General features: G+C 42.6%; 1 protein-coding gene across 3 annotated transcripts in view; it reads right to left on the reverse strand.

Annotated features, from left to right (window-relative positions):
- Positions 1 to 27,762, reverse strand: part of LOC106613399 (nectin 1b) — a 569,428-nt gene that overhangs the window by 122,030 nt on the left and 419,636 nt on the right. For all 3 annotated transcript variants that reach the window (XM_045724940.2, XM_045724942.2, XM_045724944.2), the window contains exon 6: positions 3,706 to 3,853. In XM_045724940.2, the coding sequence (XP_045580896.1) occupies positions 3,706 to 3,853 (148 nt within the window). The remainder of the gene's footprint in view (positions 1 to 3,705; positions 3,854 to 27,762) is intronic.

A 27,762-nucleotide genomic window follows, 5' to 3' on the forward strand; every position in this document is an offset into this window, starting at 1 on the left:
AGGTGTGAGGTTTGTGGTGAGAGGTTTGTGGAGTGGGATGCGAGGTTTGTGGTGTGAGGTTTGTGGAGTGAGGTGTGAAGTTTGTGGAGTGAGGTGTGAAGTTTGTGGTGAGAGGTTTGTGGTTTGTGGAGAGAGGTGTGTGGTGTGAGATTTGAGGTTTGTGGTGTGAGGTGTGTGGTGTGAGATTTGAGGTTTGTGGTGAGAGGTTTGTGGTGAGAGGTTTGTGGTGAGAGGTGTGTGTGTGTGGTGTGAGATTTGAGGTGTGTGGTGTGAGATTTGAGGTGTGTGGTGTGAGATTTGAGGTTTGTGGTGTGTGATGAGAGGTTTTGTGGTGTGAGGTTTGTGGTTTGTGGCGAGAGGTTTGTGGTGAGAGGTGTTAAGTGTGAGTTGTGTGTACTACTTTACTCTGTAATCTCTTCTCTCTGTTCTTGTACTGGAATTGTTTCTTGTTATTCTAGCTATTGCTGCATGATCCTTCTCTGTCTTCTTCCCTGTTCACTTCTCTCTCTCCCTCTCTCTTTCTCCCTCTCTTTCTCTCTTTATTATGTTATGTTCCCTCTCTCTTCCTGTGTGGGTAGCAGCTGGCAGAGACGCTTCTCTGAGGCAAAGGGAAATTACCTGAGTCACTGTGGCGAGACAGAATAGGGGCTAAGTAAGGGCTCCCATCCCATATCTCTTTTAATAGCTTTTTGCTGTCCTTAATTATAATAAATAATGCTGTCAGCCTCCCTCAGAACAGAGTCACGCAGGGCTAGCTGCCATCAGAAGAGGAGGAAACCTAAATATAAATATTACAGAGGATCATTTAATAATATATAGAGGATAAAGACGGGAGATGCTCATTAGATACTAACTGATGTGAAGTACTACTTAATTTCCTGACACCCAAAAGTACCACTTAATTCCCTGACACCCAAAAGTACTACTTAATTCCCTGACACCCAAAAGTACATTTTGAATGCTTTCGTAGGACAGGAAAATGGTCCAAATCACACACTTACAGTATCAAGAGAACATCCCTGGTCGTCCCTACTGCCTCTGATCTGGAGGACTCACTAAACAGAGAACATCCCTGGTCGTCCTTACTGCCTCTGATCTGGAGGACTCACTAAACAGAGAACATCCCTGGTCGTCCCTACTGCCTCTGATCTGGAGGACTCACTAAACAGAGAACATCCCTGGTCATCCCTACTGCCTCTGATCTGGAGGACTCACTAAACAGAGAACATCCCTGGTCGTCTCTACTGCCTCTGATCTGGAGGACTCACTAAACAGAGAACATCCCTGGTCGTCCCTACTGCCTCTGATCTGGAGGACTCACTAAACAGAGAACATCCCTGGTCATCCCTACTGCCTCTGATCTGGAGGACTCACTAAACAGAGAACATCCCTGGTCATCCCTACTGCCTCTGATCTGGAGGACTCACTAAACAGAGAACATCCCTGGTCATCCCTACTGCCTCTGATCTGGAGGACTCACTAAACACAAATGCTTAATTTGTAAATGATGTCTGATTGGTGGAGTTCCCCTGGAAATCCCTCTGGTTGGCTTAAATATAAGGATTTTGAAATGATTTTTACTTTTACTTTTGATACTTAATTATATTATATAATTAACATTTACATTTGATACATAACTATTTTAAAAAACCAGACACTTTGAGACTTTTTTACTCCAGAGGTATTTTACAAGGTGACTTTGACTGAATCATTTTCTATGAAGGTATCTTTACTTTTCCACCTCTGGAGAAAGAAATCAAGAGTTCATGCCGTATTTATCATTCTGTCACTTTAATTTATCTCAATATTAGTCTCTACTGTAGATTACTCTAAAACTGAAATTAACAATACACGATAAAGGCAATGAATCTATTAAATACGAAAGCCCATCAAGCCACTGTTCATCTCTGTTTATCCCCCATAACACTGGGACAGTGTCTGCGTCTGAAATGGCACCCTAATCCCCTATTTAGTACACTATATTTGACCGGGGCCCTGTAAGAGCAGTGAACTAAATAGGGAATAGGGGTGCCAATTGGGACCTAAGCACAGTGGTGTGGTGTAGGGGAGTATGAGAAAAAAATTCCCTGCAATCAGAGCGTGATTGAAACACCTGATTTTTTTTTTCAACGGATTTGAAATTGTCAAATCAAGACAGCACCACAATCAAGTAACCCTCCAATACGAAGGCCTAGAAGTCTGCGTCGATGTCATCAAGTCTATCCACTTTTCCCTGACAGAACAAGGAAGAGAGTGGGATGTACGTTCACTGTGTTGCCAGTCCTCGGGTATAACATCAATGACCTCTGGGAAAGAGGAGGACTACTGATGAACCTCCTGGACCAAATAGTATGGTGACAAAATGTCGACACATATCGTCCCAAATGGCAAACTATTTCCTATGTAGTGATCAGAGGAATCCCTATGGGACCTGACCCCAAAGGTAGTGCAACATGTAATGAATAGAGTTTTATATTTATTATGTCTCTACTACAGTTAGAGGAGGGGGGTTGTTATGTCTACAGTTAGAGGAGGGGGGTTGTTATGTCTACAGTTAGAGGAGGGGGGTTGTTATGTCCACAGTTAGAGGAGGGGGGTTGTTATGTCTACTACAGTTAGAGGAGGGGGGTTGTTATGTCTACTACAGTTAGAGGAGGGGGGTTGTTATGCTCTACAGTTAGAGGAGGGGGGTTGTTATGCTCTACAGTTAGAGGAGGGGGGTTGTTATGTCTACAGTTAGAGGAGGGGGGTTGTTATGTCTACTACAGTTAGAGGAGGGGGGTTGTTATGTCTACTACAGTTAGAGGAGGGGGGTTGTTATGCTCTACAGTTAGAGGAGGGGGGTTGTTATGTCTACAGTTAGAGGAGGGGGGTTGTTATGTCTACTACAGTTAGAGGAGGGGGGTTGTTATGTCTCTACTACAGTTAGAGGAGGGGGGTTGTTATGCTCTACAGTTAGAGGAGGGGGGTTGTTATGTCTACAGTTAGAGGAGGGGGGTTGTTATGTCTACAGTTAGAGGAGGGGGGTTGTTATGTCTACAGTTAGAGGAGGGGGGTTGTTATGTCTACAGTTAGAGGAGGGGGGTTGTTATGTCTACAGTTAGAGGAGGGGGGTTGTTATGTCTACTACAGTAACCATATCAACCCCCCCACCCCACTGGACCCTCCTCTCTGTCTCACCCCACTGGACCCTCCTCTCTGTCTCTCCCCACTGGACCCTCCTCTCTGTCTCTCCCCACTGGACCCTCCTCTCTGTCTCTCCCCACTGGACCCTCCTCTCTGTCTCTCCCCCCACTGGACCCTCCTCTCTGTCTCTCCCTCCCCACTGGACCCTCCTCTCTGTCTCTCCCTCCCCACTGGACCTTCCTCTCTGTCTCTCCCCACTGGACCCTCCTCTCTGCCTCCCTCCCCACTGGACCCTCCTCTCTGTCTCTCCCTCCCCACTGGACCCTCCTCTCTGTCTCTCCCTCCCCACTGGACCCTCCTCTCTGTCTCTCCCTCCCCACTGGACCCTCCTCTCTGTCTCTCCCCACTGGACCCTCCTCTCTGTCTCTCCCCACTGGACCCTCCTCTCTGTCTCTCCCCACTGGACCCTCCTCTCTGTCTCTCCCTCCCCACTGGACCCTCCTCTCTGTCTCTCCCCATTGGACCCTCCTCTACAGTCTATATCCGGCCACCCACCACGCTCGCCACCTCGGTACTCACAGGTCATTGTCAGTCTCGGTGCGTGTCTTCTGCTGCCGCCGGTAAACCATGAAGACTGTGACAGCCACGGCGATGAGGAGACCAGCGGCTACAACCCCTCCCAGCACCCCCAATATTCCTCCAGGAGGACCCCGGGCCATCGGCTTCTCTGTGGAGGAGAGAGGGATGAGGGTTGGAAAGAGAGAGGAGTGACAGTTCAGAACATCAGCTGGAGAAAAAGAGAGGAGTGACAGTTCAGAACATCACCTGGAGAAAAAGAGAGAGACAGAATATTTGTAGACTAATTCATCACTGACGTCAACCAGGATCCCTTCAGAGCGTTCACAGTCAGCCCACTGACACCCCTATCAGATCACAGCAGAATCACAGTCTACTTGAACAGAGCAATACTCAATCATGAGGCATCAAAGCAAAAGAAACTGAATAATATTATTAAGAAATGCGTTAGATGGAAGGAAATTAGTGTACTGTAGTAACCTACCATAAAACATTTAGGCAACACCCACTTCAATCCCTTTTAGACAACTTCCTGAACAAAACATTTAATTGTAATAGTGAAGGTGTAAACTTGGCAGTAGAAAACCTAAACAGTATATTTGACCTCTCAGCTTCCCTATCAAATGTAAAAACGTAAAGCAGACAACCGAAGAAAATGAACAACAATGACAAATGGTTTGTTGAAGAATGTAAAAACTTTAGAAAGAAATGTAGAGTCTACGCCTTCATTACGGTGAATCACTAAAACAATACAGAAATACACTACGGAATAAGAAGGAACAGCACGTCAGAAATCAGCTCAATGTAATGAAGAATCCATAGAATCGAACCACTTCTGGGAACATTGGAACACACTAAACAAACAACAACATAAATAATTATCTATCCAGAATGGAGATGTCTGGGTAAACCACTTCTCCAATCTGATTGGATCTATAACAAAGAACAAACATCTAAAACATATACATGATCAAATACAAATCTTAGAATCAACTATTAAAGACGACCAGAACCCACTGGATTCTACATTTACATTGAATGAACTACAAGGCAAAATACAAACCCTCCAACCCCAAAAGGCCTGTGGTGCTGATGGTATCCTCAATGAAATGATCAAATATACAGACCACAAATTCCAATTCTCTGTACTAAAACTCTTGAACATCATCCTCAGCTCTGGCATCTTCCACAATATTTGGAACCAAGGACTGATCACCCCAATCCACAAAACTGGAGACACATTTGACCCCAATAACTACCGTGGGATATGCATCAACAGAAACCTTGGGAAAATGCTCTGCATTATCATTAACAGCAGACTCATACATTTCCTCAGTGAAAACAATGTACTGAGCAAATGTCAAATTGGCTTTTTACCAAATTACCGTACAACAGACCACGTATTCACCCTGCAAACCCTAACTGACAAACAAACAAACCAAAACAAAGGCAAAGTCTTCTCATGCTTTGTTGGTTTCAAAAAAAGCTATTGACTCAATTTGGCATGAGGGTCTGAGGGTCTGCTATACAAATTGATGGAAAGTGGTGTTGTGGGAAAAACATATGACATTATAAAATCCATGTACACAAACAACAAGTGTGCGGTTAAAATTGGAAGAAAAAACACACACATTTCTTTCCACAGGGCTGTGGGGTGAGACAGGGATGCAGCTTAAGCCCCACCCTCTTCAACATATATATCAACGAATTGGCGAGGGCACTAGAACTGTCTGCAGCACCCGGCCCTCACCCTACTAGAATCTGAAGTCAAATGTCTACTGTTTGCTGATGATCTGGTGCTTCTGTCCCCAACCAAGGAGGGCCTACAGCAGCACCTAGATCTTCTGCACAGATTCTGACAGACCTGGGCCCTGACAGAGACCAATGATAACCCTGAAGGAGCTGCAAAGCTCCACAGCGGAGATTGGAGCATCTGTCCATAGGACCACTTCAAGCCGTACACTCCACAGAGCTGGGCTTTACGGAAGAGTGGCCAGAAAAAAAGCCATTGCTTAAAGAATAAAAATAAGCAAACACGTTTGGTGTTCGCCAAAAGGCATGTGGGAGACTCCCCAAACATATGGAAGAAGGTACTCTGGTCAAATGAGACTAAAATTGAGCTTTTTGGCCATCAAGGAAAGCGCTATGTCTGGCGCAAACAAACACCTCTTATCAACCCGAGAACAGAATCCCCATAGTGAAGCATGGTGGTGGCAGAATAAGGCTGTGGGGATGTTTTTCATCAGCAGGGACTGGGAAACTGGTCAGAATTGAAGGAATGATGGATGGCGCTAAATACAGGGAAATTATTGAGGGAAAACCTATTTCAGTCTTTCAGAGATTTGAGACTGGGATGGAGGTTCACCTTCCAGCAAGACAATGACCCTAAGCATACTGCTAAAGCAACACTCGAGTGGTTTAATGGGGGACCAGTACGGAAAAAAATGTATGAAATGTATGCATTCACTACTGTAAGTCGCTCTGGATAAGAGCGTCTGCTAAATGACTAAAAATGTAAAAAAAATGTAAAATGTTTAAGGGGAAACATTTAAATGTCTTGGAATGGCCTAGTCAAAGTATGACTTAAAGATTGCTGTACACCAGCGGAACCCATCCAACTTGAAGGAGCTGGAGCAGTTTAGCCTTGAAGAATGGGCAAAAATCCCAGTGGCTAGATGTGCCAAGCTTACAGAGACAAACCCCAAGAGACTTGCAGCTGTAATTGCTGCAAAAGGTGGCTCTACAAAGTATTGACTTTGGGGGGGTGAATAATTATGCATGCTCAAATTTAATAAATGATTTGTTTTATTTCTTGTTTGTTTCACAAGAAAAATATTTAGCGTCTTCAAAGTGGTGGGCATGTTGTGTAAATGAAATGATACAACCCCCCCCCAAAAAAAATCTATTTTAATTCCAGGTTGTAAGGCAACAAAATAGGAAAAATGCCAAGGAGGTTGAATACTTTCGCAAGCCACTGTAAGGAATAGCGTACAATTTGGGTTGTAAACATGGTGAAACTATTGCATTACAATAGCTGACCAGCAGGGGGTCATCATGGGGTAAAACACAACATGCGCCAATATTCCACCTATCTAACGTTACATCAACCATGTGATTCCTAAACCTCATCATGTGATTCCTAAACCTCATCATGTGATTCCTAAACCTCATCATGTGATTCCTAAACCTCATCAAGTGATTCCTAAACCTCATCATGTGATTCCTAAACCTCATCATGTGAATCCTAAACCTCATCATGTGAATCCTAAACCTCATCATGTGATTCCTAAACCTCATCATGTGATTCCTAAACCTCATCATGTGATTCCTAAACCTCATCATGTGAATCCTAAACCTCATCATGTGATTCCTAAACCTCATCATGTGATTCCTAAACCTCATCATGTGATTCCTAAACCTATTCATTTTTATTTTGTCTAAAGAAAAATGGGAGAACAACGGACTTGTTCACTTGACTGTACTTCAAAAGTTATACACTTTTTTTCATGACCCATGGGGGCAACTTAATCCCAATTTAAAACATTATCACTGGTATTTTCCTCTAAAGACAATGTTTAGTGTTCAATAAAACATATCTTTCTTTCTTTCTTCAATTGATGATAAAGCCAAGGCTGTCCAACCACATTTAGAAAAGACAAAGAATACGGAAAGAACTGAATTGTGTCTGAATACTAACTTTTGATTGATCTGCTATTATGATCTAACCCCTCTGGAATTTTTGAAATGATTACACTAACTCTACGTCCCAAATGGCACCCTATTCCATACGTAGGGCACTACTTCTGATCGGGGTCCGTTGGTTGCCATTAGGAATAGGGTGCCATTTGGGATAAAGTGGATTTCATTCTCCGTCTCTTTTCAGACTTGTCTTTTTCCTCTTTCTGAGAGGGTGTCAAAAGTAATCTGGGATGAGTGCCGAACAGAACACAGAGCGGAGAGAAGAAAGAAAAAAAATGAAATGGTATATTGGAAAATAGTTGTGATGCCCTTTTACAATGTTTAATGAGTTCAGCTCATAAAAGTGGACAAGAAACGAGTGTGAAAATAATTTCCTGATATGAATTCTAGCTGTTTCTAGAGATGTAATGTAATTATTCTGTTTTATAAGGATGCATCCAAAATGGCGTCGTATAGGGTCAAAAGTAGAGCACTGCGTAGGGAACGGGGTGGCATTTGGGACTGTTAGTCCAGATTGAGAGCTGATGTAAATCAATGTTTCATCGTACGTTAAATCACTTAGGATGCTACTGTACAGCCCAGGTGGTGATGATGTAACTCTTCTTTGTCGGAGATGTAGAGGTTAATCAGCACACTCTTACAAAGGACATTCTCCTGACCATATACGGTGTGAGGGAAATTAACATAACTATATGTCCTTTCAGGTCTGTTTATTTCTCACCAGGGAACCACAAGTCATGAGGGACGTTAGTTTGCTGCTAACAGTATACCTTCCTCCACTATTCCCTGTCCTTATTCCAGGCTCCAACCAGTGTGCTGCTGACAGTATACCTTCCTCCACTATTCCCTGTCCTTATTCCAGGCTCCAACCAGTGATCTGCTGACAGTATACCTTCCTCCACTATTCCCTGTCCTTATTCCAGGCTCCAACCAGTGATCTGCTGACAGTATACCTTCCTCCACTATTCCCTGTCCTTATTCCAGGCTCCAACCAGTGATCTGCTGACAGTATACCTTCCTCCACTATTCCCTGTCCTTATTCCAGGCTCCAACCAGTGATCTGCTAACAGTATACCTTCCTCCACTATTCCCTGTCCTTATTCCAGGCTCCAACCAGTGATCTGCTGACAGTATACCTTCCTCCACTATTCCCTGTCCTTATTCCAGGCTCCAACCAGTGATCTGCTGACAGTATACCTTCCTCCACTATTCCCTGTCCTTATTCCAGGCTCCAACCAGTGATCTGCTGACAGTATACCTTCCTCCACTATTCCCTGTCCTTATTCCAGGCTCCAACCAGTGATCTGCTGACAGTATACCTTCCTCCACTATTCCCTGTCCTTATTCCAGGCTCCAACCAGTGATCTGCTGACAGTATACCTTCCTCCACTATTCCCTGTCCTTATTCCAGGCTCCAACCAGTGATCTGCTGACAGTATACCTTCCTCCACTATTCCCTGTCCTTATTCCAGGCTCCAACCAGTGATCTGCTGACAGTATACCTTCCTCCACTATTCCCTGTCCTTATTCCAGGCTCCAACCAGTGATCTGCTGACAGTATACCTTCCTCCACTATTCCCTGTCCTTATTCCAGGCTCCAACCAGTGATCTGCTGACAGTATACCTTCCTCCACTATTCCCTGTCCTTATTCCAGGCTCCAACCAGTGATCTGCTGACAGTATACCTTCCTCCACTATTCCCTGTCCTTATTCCAGGCTCCAACCAGTGATCTGCTGACAGTATACCTTCCTCCACTATTCCCTGTCCTTATTCCAGGCTCCAACCAGTGATCTGCTGACAGTATACCTTCCTCCACTATTCCCTGTCCTTATTCCAGGCTCCAACCAGTGATCTGCTGACAGTATACCTTCCTCCACTATTCCCTGTCCTTATTCCAGGCTCCAACCAGTGATCTGCTGACAGTATACCTTCCTCCACTATTCCCTGTCCTTATTCCAGGCTCCAACCAGTGATCTGCTGACAGTATACCTTCCTCCACTATTCCCTGTCCTTATTCCAGGCTCCAACCAGTGATCTGCTGACAGTATACCTTCCTCCACTATTCCCTGTCCTTATTCCAGGCTCCAACCAGTGATCTGCTGACAGTATACCTTCCTCCACTATTCCCTGTCCTTATTCCAGGCTCCAACCAGTGATCTGCTGACAGTATACCTTCCTCCACTATTCCCTGTCCTTATTCCAGGCTCCAACCAGTGATCTGCTGACAGTATACCTTCCTCCACTATTCCCTGTCCTTATTCCAGGCTCCAACCAGTGATCTGCTGACAGTATACCTTCCTCCACTATTCCCTGTCCTTATTCCAGGCTCCAACCAGTGATCTGCTGACAGTATACCTTCCTCCACTATTCCCTGTCCTTATTCCAGGCTCCAACCAGTGATCTGCTAACAGTATACCTTCCTCCACTATTCCCTGTCCTTATTCCAGGCTCCAACCAGTGATCTGCTGACAGTATACCTTCCTCCACTATTCCCTGTCCTTATTCCAGGCTCCAACCAGTGATCTGCTGACAGTATACCTTCCTCCACTATTCCCTGTCCTTATTCCAGGCTCCAACCAGTGATCTGCTGACAGTATACCTTCCTCCACTATTCCCTGTCCTTATTCCAGGCTCCAACCAGTGATCTGCTGACAGTATACCTTCCTCCACTATTCCCTGTCCTTATTCCAGGCTCCAACCAGTGATCTGCTGACAGTATACCTTCCTCCACTATTCCCTGTCCTTATTCCAGGCTCCAACCAGTGATCTGCTGACAGTATACCTTCCTCCACTATTCCCTGTCCTTATTCCAGGCTCCAACCAGTGATCTGCTGACAGTATACCTTCCTCCACTATTCCCTGTCCTTATTCCAGGCTCCAACCAGTGATCTGCTGACAGTATACCTTCCTCTACTGTTCCTGTCCCCATTCCAGGCACTAACCAGTGATCCTCTGCTCGCAGACACGCTTAACTGCCAACGGTTTGAGCTATAAAAAAACCATCTAACTCGATAGCTTCTTCTGCAAGATTTCAAGGTAGCTGTGGAGTGAGTTTATGTCCAACATTCAAGTGTTCATCAGTCTTGTAAGCTTAGATCAAAACGAGAAACTAACAACAATCTCTCCTCTCTCCTCTTTCCTCTCCCTCCTACCTCACCTCTCCTCTTCCTCTCCCTCCTCCTCACCTCTCCTCTCTCCTCTCCCTTCTACCTCCTACCTCACCTCTCCTCTCTCCTCTCCCTCCTACCTCACCTCTCCTCCTCCTCTCCTCTCCCTCCTCCTCACCCCCCCCCTCCCCTACCCCCCTCACCTCTCCTCTTTCCTCTCCCTCCTACCTCACCTCTCCTCTTTCCTCTCCCTCCTACCTCACCTCTCCCTCCCTTCTACCTCCTACCTCACCTCTCCTCTTTCCTCTCCCTCCTACCTCACCTCTCCTCTTTCCTCTACCTCCTACCTCACCTCTCCCCTTTTCTCTCCCTTCTACCTCCTACCTCACCTCTCCTCTCTCCTCTCCCTCCTACCTCCTACCTCATCTCTCCTCTCTCCTCTCCCTTCTACCTCCTACCTCCTACCTCACCTCTCCTCTCTCCTCTCCCTTCTACTTCACCTCACCTCTCCCCTTTCCTCTCCCTTCTACCTCACCTCTCCCCTTTCTACCTCACCTCTCCTCTTACCTCTCCCTTCTACCTCCCCTCTCCCTTCCCTCTCTCCCTCCCCCATCCCCCTGTCTCCCTCCCCCATCCCACTCCTTCCATCCCCCACCCCCCTCTCTCCCTCCCCCACCCCCCTCTCTCCCTCCCCAATCCCCCTCTCTCCATCCCCCATCTCCCTCTCTCCCTCCCCAAATCCCCCTCTTTCCCCCAGGTCTCTCTGAATCCTATCTCCAACCTCCATGATGTCTCCATTATTGTCAGCTTGTCCCTGGTGGGTCTGACAGGATGAGGCCTTGGTCACAAATGGCACCATATTCCCTATATAGTGCACTACTTTTGAAAGGAGCACTTAAAAGTAGTGCACTACATAAGGAATAGGGTGCTATTTGGGACACATGCAAGGCCTCAGTCCCAGGGGGCCTCTTCTCTTCCCGACAGGCAGGTCCAGTAATGTCTGTCTGTCTGTATGTCAGTCCAGTGAGTCTCTACACAATGATGGATACACAGAGGACTACTTCACACAGACCCAACCACCCCCACCCACTGCCCGCCTCGCCCGCTGCCCGCCCTGCACAGACACAATCCATACAAAAGCAGAATAGCCAGCCACACTACACCGCTTTGTACATACACACACACACACACACACACACACACACACACACACACACACACACACACACACACACACACACACACACACACACACACACACACACACCAACAACCGCCTCAAAGTAACCGATTACGTCACATGTCCTTCAATCAGATTGCTTCTATACCGTGTGTTGTCCTCAGTCTAATTCTGTATTGTGTGTTGTCCTCAGTCTAATTCTATACCGTGTGTTGTCCTCAGTCTAATTCTATACCGTGTGGTGTCATCAGTCTAATTCTATATTGTGTGTTGTCATCAGTCTAATTCTATACCGTGTGTTGTCATCAGTCTAATTCTATACCGTGTGTTGTCCTCAGTCTAATTCTGTATTGTGTGTTGTCATCAGTCTAATTCTGTATTTTGTGTTGTCCTCAGTCTAATTCTATACCGTGTGTTGTCATCAGTCTAATTCTATATTGTGTGTTGTCATCAGTCTAATTCTGTATTGTGTGTTGTCATCAGTCTAATTCTAACTGCTCGGTAGTTAAAAGTTACGTCATGTCGATTGTACAGACAAGACACAGTAGGAGCGAGCAGGGATTTGTGTAGTTAGAAAATCACTTATCTTTCTTCTCTATCTTTACCAGGATGCATTTCAATAAAGGACTTCAGAGCAGCTTGGAAGACGAGGAGAAGGAGAGGAATCTGATATGTTCTACCCCGTAGCATGGCAACAGATAAGGGACTGTCCCAACTGGCACCCTATTGCTTTACAGCGTACTACCTTTGACCAGGGCCCAATATATATATAGGAAATATGATGCCTTTTGGGACAGCCCCAAGGTGTCGCTCCTGCTGTTGCCTCATGAAACTGAACAGCTGAAGCTGCTAGATGTCTTTAATACCAGCGACAGACAGACAGACAGACAGACAGACAGACAGACAGACAGACAGACAGACAGACAGACAGACAGACAGACAGACAGACAGACAGACAGACAGACAGACAGACAGACAGACAGACAGACAGACAGACAGACAGACAGACAGACAGACAGAATACTCTGCTGTGCAACACTAGCTAACAGACAGACAGGATACTGTGAGCTAACAGACAGACAGGATACTGTGTTCTTCAACACTAGCTAACAGACAGAAAGACAGGATACTGTGTTCTTCAACACTAGCTAACAGACAGAAAGACAGGATACTGTGTTCTTCAACACTAGCTAACAGACAGAAAGACAGGATACTGTGTTCTTCAACACTAGCTAACAGACAGAAAGACAGGATACTGTGTTATTCAACACTAGCTAACAGACAGACAGGGTACTGTGTTATTCAACACTAGCTAACAGACAGACAGGGTACTGTGTTCTTCAACACTAGCTAACAGACAGACAGACAGACAGACAGACAGACAGACAGACAGACAGACAGACAGACAGACAGACAGACAGACAGACAGACAGAATACTCTGCTGTGCAACGCTAGCTAACAGAAAGACACACAGGTCGGAGTCACAATGTCCTTTCCCTGCATGGTGTATAGATCACCAGGCTCTCAGCAATACTGTTTATTCAGCAGCTATTCACAATCAAGGATTTTTCAAGCCTTCCAAAATAAAGAGAGGAAAGAAGAATTGGATTGGACCATCTGTTAACGAATCAGAGCACAACCTATGTTACAAGCTGATTAGATCCACCGTCGTCAGAGTTCTACAGCCCTTTGGATTTCCCACATGCGTACGATGTTTAATGATAATGACAGGCAACACTGGACACCTCTACATTAGATACTGCTTTGGTTCAATGATTACCCCGTTCTATATACAAGGGGCGACAGGTAGCCTAGTGGTTAGAGCATTGGGCCAGTAACCAAAAAGTTGCTAGATCGAATCCCCGAGCTGACCAGTCTAAAAATCGGTCGTTCTGCCCCTGAACAAGGCAGTTAATCCACTGTTCCTAGGTTGTTATTGTAAATAAGAATTTGTTCTTAACTTCTCTAGGGTAGGGGGCAGTATTTTGATGTCCGGATGAAAGGCGTGCCCAAATTAAACTGCCTGCTACTCAGACTCAGAAGGTAGGATATGCATATAATTAGTAGATTTGGATAGAAGACACTGATGTTTGTAAAACTGTTTGAATGATGTCTGTGAGTATAACAGAACTCATATGGCAGGCAAAACACTGAGAAAAATCCAACCAGGAAGTGGGAAATCTGAGGCTTGTAGTTTTTTCAACTCATTGCCTATCTAACACACAGTGACTTAGGGTTCATTTTGCACTTCCTAAGGCTTCCACTAGATGTCAACAGTCTTTAGAACCTTGTTTCAGGCTTTTGCAGTGAACAGAGAGTGAACAAGAAGGCCGGGAAGCTGGCTACTCAGAAAATGACATGACTTCAATGGCGTGCGTTCACGTGATGAGTTAGCTGTGTTCCATAACATTTTTCAAGACATTGGAATTGTCCGGTTGGAATATTCTTGAAGTTTTATGTTAAAAAGACCCTAAAGATTGATGCTATACAACGTTTGACATGTTTCTACGAACGTAAATATAACTTTTTTTAACTTTTCGTCGTGAAATTTTCGGCGCGCTTCCTACATTTGGAGTAGCTTACTGAACGCGCAAACAACAAGGAGGTATTTGGACATAAATTATGGACTTTATCGAACAAAACAACATTTATTGTGGACCTGGGATTCCTGGGAGTGCATTCTAATGAAGATCATCAGAGGTAAGTGAATATTTATAATGCTATTTATGGTTTTAGATGACTCCAAAATGGCGGGTATCTGTATTGCCTGATGTATTTTTCAAAGCGCCGTACTCAGATTATTGCAAAGTGTGCTTTCCCCGTGAAGCTTTTTTGAAATCTGTCACAGCGGTTACATTAAGGAGATGTTTATCTATAATTCTTTGAATAACAGTTTAATATTTTATCAACGTTTATGATGAGTATTTCTATAAATTGATGTGCTCATTCCCGGAAGTTTTTGAAGGAAAAACATTTATAAACATTATGGGCCAATGTAAAATGGGTTTTTTGGATATAAATATGAACTTTATCGAGCAGAACATACATGTATTGTGTAACATGAAGTCCTATGAGTGCCATCTGATGAAGATCATCAAAGGTTAGTGCTTCATTTTAGCTGTATTTCTGGTTTTTGTGGCGCCTCTTCTTGCTTGGAAAATGGCTGTGTGGCTTTTCTTGTTTAGGTGGTGTCCTAACATAATCTAATGTTTTGCTTTCGCCGTAAAGCCTTTTTGAAATCGGACAATGTGGTTGGATTAACGAGTTTCTTATCTATAAAATGGTGTATAATACTTGTATGTGTGAGAAATTTGAATTATGAGATTTTGGTTGTTTTGAATTTGCCGCCCTGCTATTTCATTGGCTGTTGAATAATGTGTCCCGCAGGTGGGACGGTCACGTCCCACATACCCAAGAGAGGTTAACCAGTAGGTTAACTGACTTGCCTTGTTAAATAAATTTAAATGATATTGACCACAAGGAGCTGCAGGGTGTGTTTGCAATTGCCCTTTGACTGCTGCAGTGATAATGATGATGAGTAGGCCATTACTTATACCGCTAGCGATATACAATCATTCAAAACCATGCATCTTAACCTGTTGGGTCTAGGGGGCAGCATTTGCACGTCTGGATACATTTTTTTTACCCGATTTAATCTGGTTACTAATCCTACCCAGTAACTAGAATATGCATATACTTATTATATATGGATAGAAAACACTCTAAAGTTTCTAAAACTGTTTGAATGGTGTCTGTGAGTATAACAGAACTCATTTGGCAGGCAAAACCCTGAGACATTTTCTGACAGGAAGTGGATATCTGATGTGTTGTATTGACTTTAAACCTATCCCATTGAAAAACACAGGGGCTTAGGAATATTTTGGCACTTCCTATTGCTTCCACTAGATGTCACTAGCCTTTACAAAGTGTTTTGAGTCTTCTGGAGGGAGATCTGACCGAACAAGAGCCATGGAACGATGATGTCCCATTAGACACCTGGCGCGCGAGTTCATGTTGGGTACCCTCGTTCCAATACGTTATAAAAGAGTATGCATTCGTCCACCTTGAATATTATTCATGTTCTGGTTAAAAAAGGCCCTAATGATTTATGCTATACAACGTTTGACATGTTTGAACGAACGGAAATATATTTTTTCCCCTCGTTCATGACGAGAAGTCCGGCTGGCTTACATCATGTGCTAACGAGACGGAGATTTTTGGACATAAATGATGAGCTTTTTTGAACAAAACTACATTCGTTATGGACCTGTGATACCTGGAAGTGACATCTGATGAAGAGAATCAAAGGTAATGGATTATTTACATAGTATTTTCGATTTTAGATCTCCCCAACATGACGTCTAGTCTGTATCGCAACGCGTATTTTTCTGGGCGCAGTGCTCAGATTATTGCAAAGTGTGATTTCCCAGTAAGGTTATTTTTAAATCTGGCAAGTTGATTGCGTTCAAGAGATGTAAATCTATAATTCCTTAAATGACAATATAATATTTTACCAATGTTTTCTAATTTTAATTATTTAATTTGTGACGCTGACTTGACTGCCGGTTATTGGAGGGAAACGATTTCCTCAACATCAATGCCATAGTAAAACGCTGTTTTTGGATATAAATATGAACTTGATAGAACTAAAAATGCATGCATTGTCTAACATAATGTCCTAGGAGTGTCATCTGATGGAGATTGTAAAAGGTTAGTGCATCATTTTAGCTGGTTTTATGGTTTTGGTGACCCTGTCTTTGACTTGACAAAACATTACACACAACTCTTGTAAATGTACTGTCCTAACATACTCTAAATTTATGCTTTCGCCGTAAAACCTTTTTGAAATCGTAAAACGTGGTTAGATTAAGGAGATGTTTATCTTTCAAATGGTGTAAAATAGTTGTATTTTTGAAAAATTTGAATTTTGACATTTATTTGGATTCAAATTTGCCGCTCTTGAAATGCACCTGCTGTTGATGGAGTGCACCACGGGTGGCACGCTAGCGTCCCACCTAGCCCCAAGAGGTTAAGGACAAATACTATATTTTTACTATATTTATGAATGTACAGTATATGTTACAAACACATTGCTTATAAACATTTTATCAACCCTCTATAAAGCAGGTTTAAGTTTGATTAAAGTGTAAACAACCTGCTAACCTAGCTAACCATCTGTTAACAAGGCTAATAGATGGCAAAAGACATAAGAGGGTTGAATTACCAAGGTGAGATAGTATAAGCTTGTCACAAACCGAGAGAGAGAGAGAGAGAGAGAGAGAGAGAGAGAGAGAGAGAGAGAGAGAGAGAGAGAGAGAGAGAGAGAGAGAGAGAGAGATATCCTGGTCAGAAGTTAGGCCCTTGGTATTAATCACCTCTCCAGATCTGAGGATAGTTCAGAATGTAAGGCTAATGAACACAGTACAGGATTCCATTAGCTGGAGCAAGAAGGTAGAGCTGTACAAGGTGATGGCTCACTCCCAAATGGTACCTATTCCAATAAGGGCCCTGATCAAAAATAGTGCACTATATAGGGTGAATTTGGGATGCAGCGACGTGTGAAAGAAGATTCAATTAAATGTAGAGAATGAAGATATGTGTTGCAGCAGAGAGCTGAGTTGCTGTAAATTCAGAAAGGTGTCGGAGAGAAGCTTTTGAAAGTCAAGAAGTTCTATTAAATTATATTGGCCAAGCAGTGTTAACTTCTAAGAACACGCTCAATAAATACCAGGGTTGTTGTAGCACACAAAAAGTGTGTTGAACTCTTCAATTCAGACAAGGTGTGGGCGTGCGTATTGGGTGTTGTTATATACTGTCATATATGTATACTGATGTACATTGAATTATCTCACTCAAAGTAATGAGGCCCATTCATTCCGATTGCATTACAGAATGCGGGCAGCATTGCATGGTAACAGCATTGATCCCACCCATAGTAACACAACTCAGCATGCCCCAGATTGTTATTGACTATAAATACCACTGATCAATAGATTGTTATTGACTATAAATACCACTGATCAATAGATTGTTATGGACTATAAATACCACTGATCAATAGATTATGGACTATAAATACCACTGATCAATAGATTATGGACTATAAATACCACTGATCAATAGACTGTTATGGACTATAAATACCACTGATCAATAGACTGTTATGGACTATAAATACCACTGATCAATAGATTATGGACTATAAATACCACTGATCAATAGATTATGGACTATAAATACCACTGATCAATATGTTGTTATGGATTATAAATACCACTGATCAATACATTATGGACTATAAATACCACTGATCAATAGATTATTGACTATAAATACCACTGATCAATAGATTATGGACTATAAATACCACTGATCAATATATTGTTATGGACTATAAATACCACTGATCAATAGACTGTTATGGACTATAAATACCACTGATCAATAGACTGTTATGGACTATAAATACCACTGATCAATAGACTGTTATGGACTATAAATACCACTGATCAATAGATTATTGTCTATAAATACCACTGATCAATATATTGTTATGGACTATAAATACCACTGATCAATAGACTGTTATGGACTATAAATACCACTGATCAATATATTGTTACGGACTATAAAAACCACTGATCAATACGTTATGGACTATAAAAACCTCTGATCAATAGATTATGGACTATAAATACCACTGATCAATAGATTATGGACTATAAATACCACTGATCAATAGATTATGGAATATAAAAACCTCTGATCAATAGATTATGGACTATAAATGCCACTGATCAATAGATTATGGACTATAAATACCACTGATCAATAGATTATGGAATATAAATACCACTGATCAATAGATTATGGACTGTAAATACCACTGATCAATAGACTGTTATGGACTATAAATACCACGGATCAATAGATTGTTATGGACTATAAATACCACTGATCAATAGACTGTTATGGACTATAAATACCTCTGATCAATAGACTGTTATGGACTATAAATACCACTGATCAATAGATTATGGACTATAAAAACCACTGATCAATAGATTATGGACTATAAATACCACTGATCAATAGACTGTTATGGACTATAAATACCACTGATCAATAGATTATTGTCTATAAATACCACTGATCAATATATTGTTATGGACTATAAATACCACTGATCAATAGACTGTTATGGACTATAAATACCACTGATCAATATATTGTTATGGACTTTAAATACCACTGATCAATAGATTATGGACTATAAATACCACTGATCAATATACTGTTATGGACTATAAAAACCACTGATCAATAGACTGTTATGGACTATAAATACCACTGATCAATATATTGTTATGGACTATAAATACCACTGATCAATAGATTGTTATGGACTATAAATACCACTGATCAATAGATTGTTATGGACTATAAATACCACTGATCAATAGACTGTTATGGACTATAAATACCACTGATCAATAGATTATGGACTATAAATACCACTGATCAATAGATTATGGACAATAAATACCACTGATCAATAGATTATGGACTATAAATACCACTGATCAATAGATTATGGACTATAAATGCCACTGATCAATAGACTGTTATGGACTATAAATACCACTGATCAATAGATTGTTATGGACTATAAATACCACTGATCAATAGACTGTTATGGACTATAAATACCTCTGATCAATAGACTGTTATGGACTATAAATACCACTGATCAATAGATTATGGACTATAAATACCACTGATCAATAGATTATGGACAATAAATACCACTGATCAATAGATTATGGACTATAAATACCACTGATCAATAGATTATGGACTATAAATAACACTGATCAATAGACTGTTATGGACTATAAATACCACTGATCAATAGATTATGGACTATGGACTATAAATACCACTGATCAATAGATTGTTATGGACTATAACCTGTTAGGGCTAGGGGGCAGCATTGACACGGCTGGATAAAAAACATACCCGATTTAATCTGGTTACCACTCCTACTCAGTAACTAGAATATGCATATACTTATTACATATGGATAGAAAACACCCTAAATTTTCTAAAACTGTTTGAATGGTGTCTGTGAGTATAACAGAACTCAAATGGCAGGTCAAAACCTGAGAGATTCCTTTACAGGAAGTGGCCTGTCTGACCATTTGTTGAACTTCTTTTCCATCTCTATCATTTACTAAGGATCTCTGCTCTAACGTGACACTTCCCATGTCGTCCATAGGCGCTCAGAGCCCGGGAAAAAACAGAATGTCGTCATTCCAGCCCCAGGCTGAAACACATTATCGCCTTTCTCAAGTGGCCGATCAAGAGACACTAGCTTATGCGCGTGACCCCGACTGCCCCCGCCTTTGGGATTTTTTCCTCTGTTTGCCGAAAAGGAGATTCCCTGTCGGAATATTATCGCTTTTCTACGAGAAAAATGTCGTAAAAATTGATTTTAAACAGCGGTTGACATGCTTCGAAGTACGGTAATGGAATACTTAGAATTTTATTGTCACGAATTGCGCCAAGCGCGTGACACTTCTTTACTATTTCGGATAGTGTCTGGAACGCACGAACAAAACGCCGCTATTCGGATATAACGATGGATTATTTTGGACCAAACCAACATTTGTTATTGAAGTAGCTGTCCTGGGTGTGTATTCTGACGAAGACAACAAAAGGTAATGACATTTTTATAATAGTAAATATGATTATGGTGAGTGCTAAACTTGCCGGGTGTCTAAATAGCGAGCCCGTGATGCCTGGGCTATGTACTTAGAATATTGCAAAATGTGCTTTCACCAAAAAGCTATTTTAAAATCGGACATATCGAGTGCATAGAGGAGGTCTGTATCTATAATTCTTAAAATAATTGTTATGCTTTTTGTGAACGTTTATCGTGAGTAATTTAGTAAAATGTTAGCGAATTCCCCAGAAGTTTGCGGGGGGTATGCTAGTTCTGAACGTCACATGCTAATGTAAAAAGCTGGTTTTTGATATAAATATGAACTTGATTGAACAAAACATGCATGTATTGTATAACATAATGTCCTAGGGTTGTCATCTGATGAAGATCATCAAAGGTGAGTGCTGCATTTAGCTGTCTTCTGGGTTTTGGTGACATTATATGCTGGCTTGAAAAATGGGTGTCTGATTATTTCTGGCTTGGTACTCTGCTGACATAATCTAATGTTTTGCTTTCGTTGTAAAGCCTTTTTGAAATTGGACAGTGTGGTTAGATTAACGAGAGTCTTGTCTTTAAATGGCTGTAAAATAGTCATATGTTTGAGAAATTGAAGTAATAGGATTTTTAAGGTTTTGAAAATCGCGCCACAGGATAGCCGTGGCTGTTACGTAGGTGGGACGAATTCGTCCCGCCAAGCCTAGAGAGGATAAATACCACTGATCAATAGACTGTTATGGACAATAAATTCCACTGATCAATAGATTATGGACTATAAATACCACTTATCAATAGACTGTTATGGACTATAAATACCACTGATCAATATACTGTTATGGACTATAAATACCTCTGATCAATAGATTATGGACTATAAATACCACTGATCAATAGACTGTTATGGACTATAAATACCTCTGATCAATAGACTGTTATGGACTATAAATACCGCTGATCAATAGACTGTTATGGACTATAAATACCACTGATCAATAGATTATGCACTATAAATACCACTGATCAATAGATTATGGACTATAATTACCACTGATCAAAAGATTATGCACTATAATTACCACTGATCAATAGATTATGGATTATAAATACCACTGATCAATAGATTATAGACTATAAATACCACTGATCAATAGACTGTTATGGACTATAAATACCACTGATCAATAGATTATGGACTATAAATACCACTGATCAATAGATTATGGACTATAAATACCACTGATCAATAGACTGTTATGGACTATAAATACCACTTATCAATATATTGTTATGGACTATAAATTCCCCTGATCAATAGACTGTTATGGACTATAAATACCACTGATCAATAGACTGTTATGGACTATAAATACCACTGATCAATAGACTGTTATGGACTATAAATACCACTGATCAATAGACTGTTATGGACTATAAATACCACTGATCAATAGACTGTTATGGACTATAAATACCACTGATCAATAGATTATGGACTATAAATACCACTGATCAATATATTGTTATGGACTATAAATACCACTGATCAATATATTGTTATGGACTATAAATACCACTGATCAATATATTGTTATGGACTATAAATACCACTGATCAATAGATTATGGACTATAAATACCACTGATCAATATATTGTTATGGACTATAAATACCACTGATCAATAGATTATGGACTATAAATACCACTGATCAATAGATTATGGACTATAAATACCACTGATCAATAGACTGTTATGGACTATAAATACCACTGATCAATAGATTATGGACTATAAACAAATTTTGATGTAAATTTGCAACAATCTCATATTATGCGTCTGAACAGATTAGGAGTCTGGATATATTAGGAGTCCAGACAGATTATGGTCTTGAACAGATTATGAGTCTGGACAGATTATGGTCTTGAACAGATTAGGAGTCCGGACAGATTATGGGTCCGGACAGATTATGGGTCCAGACAGATTATGGGTCCAGACAGATTATGGGTCCGGACAGATTAGGAGTCCAGACAGATTAGGAGTCCAGACAGATTATGGGTCTGGACAGATTAGGAGTCTGGACAGATTATGGACTTGAACAGGAAAACGAGGACCGAGCACACTCCCATTCACATCGACTGGGCTATAGAAACCCTGTTAGTTTGTTGGTGATGTGGACATCAAGGAACTTGAAGCTCTCAACCTGCTCCACTACAGCCCCGTTGATGAGAATGGGGGCGTGCTCGGTCCTCCTTTTCCTGTAGTCCACAATCATCTCCTTTGTCTTGATCATGTTGAGGGAGAGGTTGTTGTCCTGGCACCACACGGCCAGGTCTCTGACCTCCTCCCTATAGGCTGTCTCATCATTGTCGGTGATCAGGCCTACCACTGTTGTGTCATCGGTAAACACAATGTTGGTATTGGAGTCGTGCCTGGCCGTGCTGTCATGGTTGAACAGTGAGTACAGGAGGGGACTGAGTATGCACCCCTGAGGAGCCCCAATGTTGAGGATCAGCGTGGCGGATGTGTTATTAGCAACCCTTACCACCTGAGGGATCCTGTCAGGAAGTCCAGGATCCAATTACAGAGGGAGGTGTTTAGTCCCAGGGTCCTTAGCTTAGTGATGAGCTTTGAGGGTACTATGGTGTTGAACGGTGAGCTGCAGTCAATGAACAATGAACAGCATTCTCAGATAGGTGTTCCTTTTGTCCAGGTGGGAAAGGGCAGTGTGGAGTGCAACAGAGATTGCATCATCTGTGGATCTGTTTGGGCGGTACTGTATTCTAGCTGGTGTAGTACGATTCAATCTTAGTTCTGTATTGACACTTTGCCTGTTTGATGGTTCGTCTGAGGGCATACCAGGATTTCTTATAAGCGTCCGGGTTAGCGTTCCGCTCCTTGAAAGCGGCAACCCTACCCTTTAGCTCAGTGCAGATGTTGCCTGTAATCCATGGCTTCTGGTTGGGGTACGTACGTACAATCACTGTGGGGACGACGTCATCGATGCACTTATTGATGAATCCAGTGACTGAGGTGTTATACTCCTCAATGCCATCGGATGAATCCCGGAACGTGTTCCAGTCTGTGCAGCAAAACAGTCCTGTAGCGTAGCATCCGCGTCATCTGACCACTTCCGTATTGAGCGAGTCACTGGTACTTCCTGCTTTAGTTTTTGCTTGTAAGCAGGAGGATAGAATTATGGTCAGATTTGCCAAATGGAGGGCAAGGGAGAGTTTTGTACGCAGGTAAAACGGATTTGAGTTTCCCTGCATTAAAGTCCCCGGCCACTAGGAGAGTCGCTTCTGGATGCGTTTTCCTGGTGCTTATGGCCTTATACAGCTCGTTGAGTGCGGACTCAGTGCCAGCATCGGTTTGTGGTGGTAAATAGACAGCAACGAAAAATATAGATGAAAACTCTCTTGTTAGATAGTGTGGTCTACAGCTTATCATGAGATACTCTACCGCAGGCGAGCAAAACCTAGAGACTATTAAGTCTCTAGGTTTTGCTCGCCTGCGGTAGAGTATCTCATGATAAGCTGTAGACCACACTATCTACCAAGAGAGTGATTTTGTGCACCAGCTGTTGTTTCTGTGTCACGGAGGCTCTCCGCACTGCTAAAGCTAACTCTCTCTCCTCTGCTCTCATCCTTCTAGACCTATCTGCTGCCTTTGATACCGTGAACCATCAGATCCTCCTCTCCACCCTCTCCGAGCTGGGCATCTCCGGCGCCGCCCACGCTTGGATTGCGTCCTACCTGACAGGTCGCTCCTACCAGGTGGCGTGGCGAGAATCTGTCTCCGCACCACGTGCTCTCACCACTGGTGTCCCCCAGGGCTCTGTTCTTGGCCCACTCCTATTCTCGCTATACACCAAGTCACTTGGCTCTGTCATATCCTCACATGGTCTCTCATATCATTGCTATGCAGATGACACACAATTAATCTTCTCCTTTCCCCCTTCTGACAACCAGGTGGCGAATCGCATCTCTGCATGTCTGGCAGACATATCAGTGTGGATGACGGATCACCACCTCAAGCTGAACCTCGGCAAGACGGAGCTGCTCTTCCTCCCGGGGAAGGACTGCCCGTTCCATGATCTCGCCATCACGGTTGACAACTCCCTTGTGTCCTCCTCCCAGAGTGCTAAGAGCCTTGGCGTGACCCTGGACAACACCCTGTCGTTCTCCACCAACATCAAGGCGGTGACCCGATCCTGTAGGTTCATGCTCTACAACATTCGCAGAGTACGACCCTGCCTCACACAGGAAGCGGCGCAGGTCCTAATCCAGGCACTTGTCATCTCCCGTCTGGATTATTGCAACTCGCTGCTGGCTGGGCTCCCTGCCTGTGCCATTAAACCCCTACAACTCATCCAGAACGCCGCAGCCCGTCTGGTGTTCAACCTTCCCAAGTTCTCTCATGTCACCCCGCTCCTCCGCTCTCTCCACTGGCTTCCAGTCGAAGCTCGCATCCGCTACAAGACCATGGTGCTTGCCTACGGAGCTGTGAGGGGAACGGCACCTCCGTACCTTCAGGCTCTGATCAGGCCCTACACCCAAACAAGGGCACTCCGTTCATCCACCTCTGGCCTGCTCGCCTCCCTACCTCTGAGGAAGCACAGTTCCCGCTCAGCCCAGTCAAAACTGTTCGCTGCACTGGCACCCCAATGGTGGAACAAGCTCCCTCACGACGCCAGGACAGCGGAGTCAATCACCACCTTCCGGAGACACCTGAAACCCCACCTCTTCAAGGAATACCTGGGATAGGATAAAGTAATCCTTCTAACCCCCCCCCTTAAAAGATTTAGATGCACTATTGTAAAGTGGTTGTTCCACTGGATATTATAAGGTGAATGCACCAATTTGTAAGTCGCTCTGGATAAGAGCGTCTGCTAAATGACTTAAATGTAAATGTAAATGTACAAATATACACAGACTGCCACCCCGCCAGCTGTATTTTATCCATGTCATTGTTCAGCCACGACTCGGTGAAACATAGATATTACAGTTGTTATGTCAGGATTACAGTTTTTGACTCAGCCATGCCTCCTTGCCCGTCCAACATTTCCTCATCTCCCAGCCCTTCTAATGGACTAGTCCCGATGCTCCTCCCTCTTTTTCCCCTGCCCCGCTACAAAGTTTCTCCCTGCAGGCGGTCACTGATTCCAAGGTGCTAAAGGAGCTCCTTAAACTTGACACCCCCCCAAAAAAAATCTGGGTCAGATGGTTTACACCCTTTCTTCTTTAAGATTGCTGCCCATATCATCGCCAAGCCTATCTCTGACCTTTTTAACCTGTCTCTCCTTTCTGGGGAGGTTCCCATTGCTTGGAAGGCAGCCACGGTTCATCCTTTATGGGGCTAGGTGGGACGCTAGCGTGCCACCTGTGGTGCACTCCATCAACAGCAGGTGCATTTCAAGAGCGGCAAATTTGAATCCAAATAAATGTCAAAATTCAAATTTTTCAAAAATACAACTATGTTACACCATTTGAAAGATAAACATCTCCTTAATCTAACCACGTTTTACGATTTCAAAAAGGTTTTACGGCGAAAGCATAAATTTAGAGTATGTTAGGACAGTACATTTACAAGAGTTGTGTGTAATGTTTTGTCAAGTCAAAGACAGGGTCACCAAAACCATAAAACCAGCTAAAATGATACACTAACCTTTTACAATCTCCATCAGATGACACTCCTAGGACATTATGTTAGACAATGCATGCATTTTTAGTTCTATCAAGTTCATATTTATATACAAAAACAGCGTTTTACTATGGCATTGATGTTGAGGAAATCGTTTCCCTCCAATAACCGGCAGTCAAGTCAGCGTCAGAAATTAAATAATTAAAATTAGAAAACATTGGTAAAATATTATATTGTCATTTAAAGAATTATAGATTTACATCTTTTGAACGCAATCAACTTGCCAGATTTAAAAATAACCTTACTGGGAAATCACACTTTGCAATAATCTGAGCACTGTGCCCAGAAAAATACGCGTTGCGATACAGACTAGACGTCATGTTGGGGAGATCTAAAATCGAAAATACTATGTAAATAATCCATTACCTTTGATTCTCTTCATCAGATGTCACTTCCAGGTATCACAGGTCCATAACGAATGTAGTTTTGTTCAAAAAAGCTCATCATTTATGTCCAAAAATCTCCGTCTCGTTAGCACATGATGTAAGCCAGCCGGACTTCTCGTCATGAACGAGGGGAAAAAATATATTTCCGTTCGTTCAAACATGTCAAACGTTGTATAGCATAAATCATTAGGGCCTTTTTTAACCAGAACATGAATAATATTCAAGGTGGACGAATGCATAGCCTTTTATAACGTATTGGAACGAGGGTACCCAACATGAAGTAGCGCGCCAGGTGTCTAATGGGACATCACCGTTCCATGGCTCTTGTTCGGTCAGATCTCCCTCCAGAAGACTCAAAACACTTTGTAAAGGCTGGTGACATCTAGTGGAAGCAATAGGAAGTGCCAAAATATTCCTAAACCCCTGTGTTTTTCAATGGGATAGCTTTAAAGTCAATACAACACATCAGGTATCCACTTCCTGTCAGAAAATGTCTCAGGGTTTTGCCTGCCAAATGAGTTCTGTTATACTCACAGACACCATTCAAACAGTTTTGGAAACTTTAGAGTGTTTTCTATCCATATATAATAAGTATATGCATATTCTAGTTACTGGGTAGGATTAGTAACCAGATTAAATCGGGTACATTTTTTTTATCCAGACGTGCAAATGCTGCCCCCTAGACCCAACAGGTTAAAGGGGGAGATCAAGCTGATCCTAACTGTTATAGGCCTATTTCTATTTTGCCCTGTTTATCAAAAGTGTTGGAAAAACTTGCCAATAATCAACTGACTGGCTGTCTTGATGTCTATAGTATTATCTCTGGTATTCAATCTGGTTTCCACTCAGGTTATGGATGTGTCACTGCAACCTTAAAAGGTCCTAAATGATGTCACCATCACCCCTTGATTCTAAGCAATGTTGTGCTGCTATTTGTATTGACTTGGCCAAAGCTTTTGATATATGGTAGACCATTCCATTTTTGTGGGCTGGCTGAGAAGTATTGGTGTCTCTGAGGGGTCTTTGGCCTGGTTTGCTAACTACCTCTCTCAAAGAGTGCAGCGTATACATATGCTTTCTCATTCACAGCCTGTCACGAAGGGAGTGTCACAAGGCTCGATCCCAGGCCCCATGCATTTCTCAATTTACATCAACAACATAGCTCAGGCAGTAGGAAGCTCTCTTATCCATTTATATTCAGATGATAAGGTCTTATTCTAGACGGTACACTGTCCTTCTCTCAGCAGATATCAAAGCTGCAGGCT

This window comes from Salmo salar, chromosome 09 (assembly GCF_965601325.2).
Source record: "Salmo salar chromosome 09, fSalSal1, whole genome shotgun sequence".
NCBI lineage: Eukaryota > Metazoa > Chordata > Actinopteri > Salmoniformes > Salmonidae > Salmo > Salmo salar.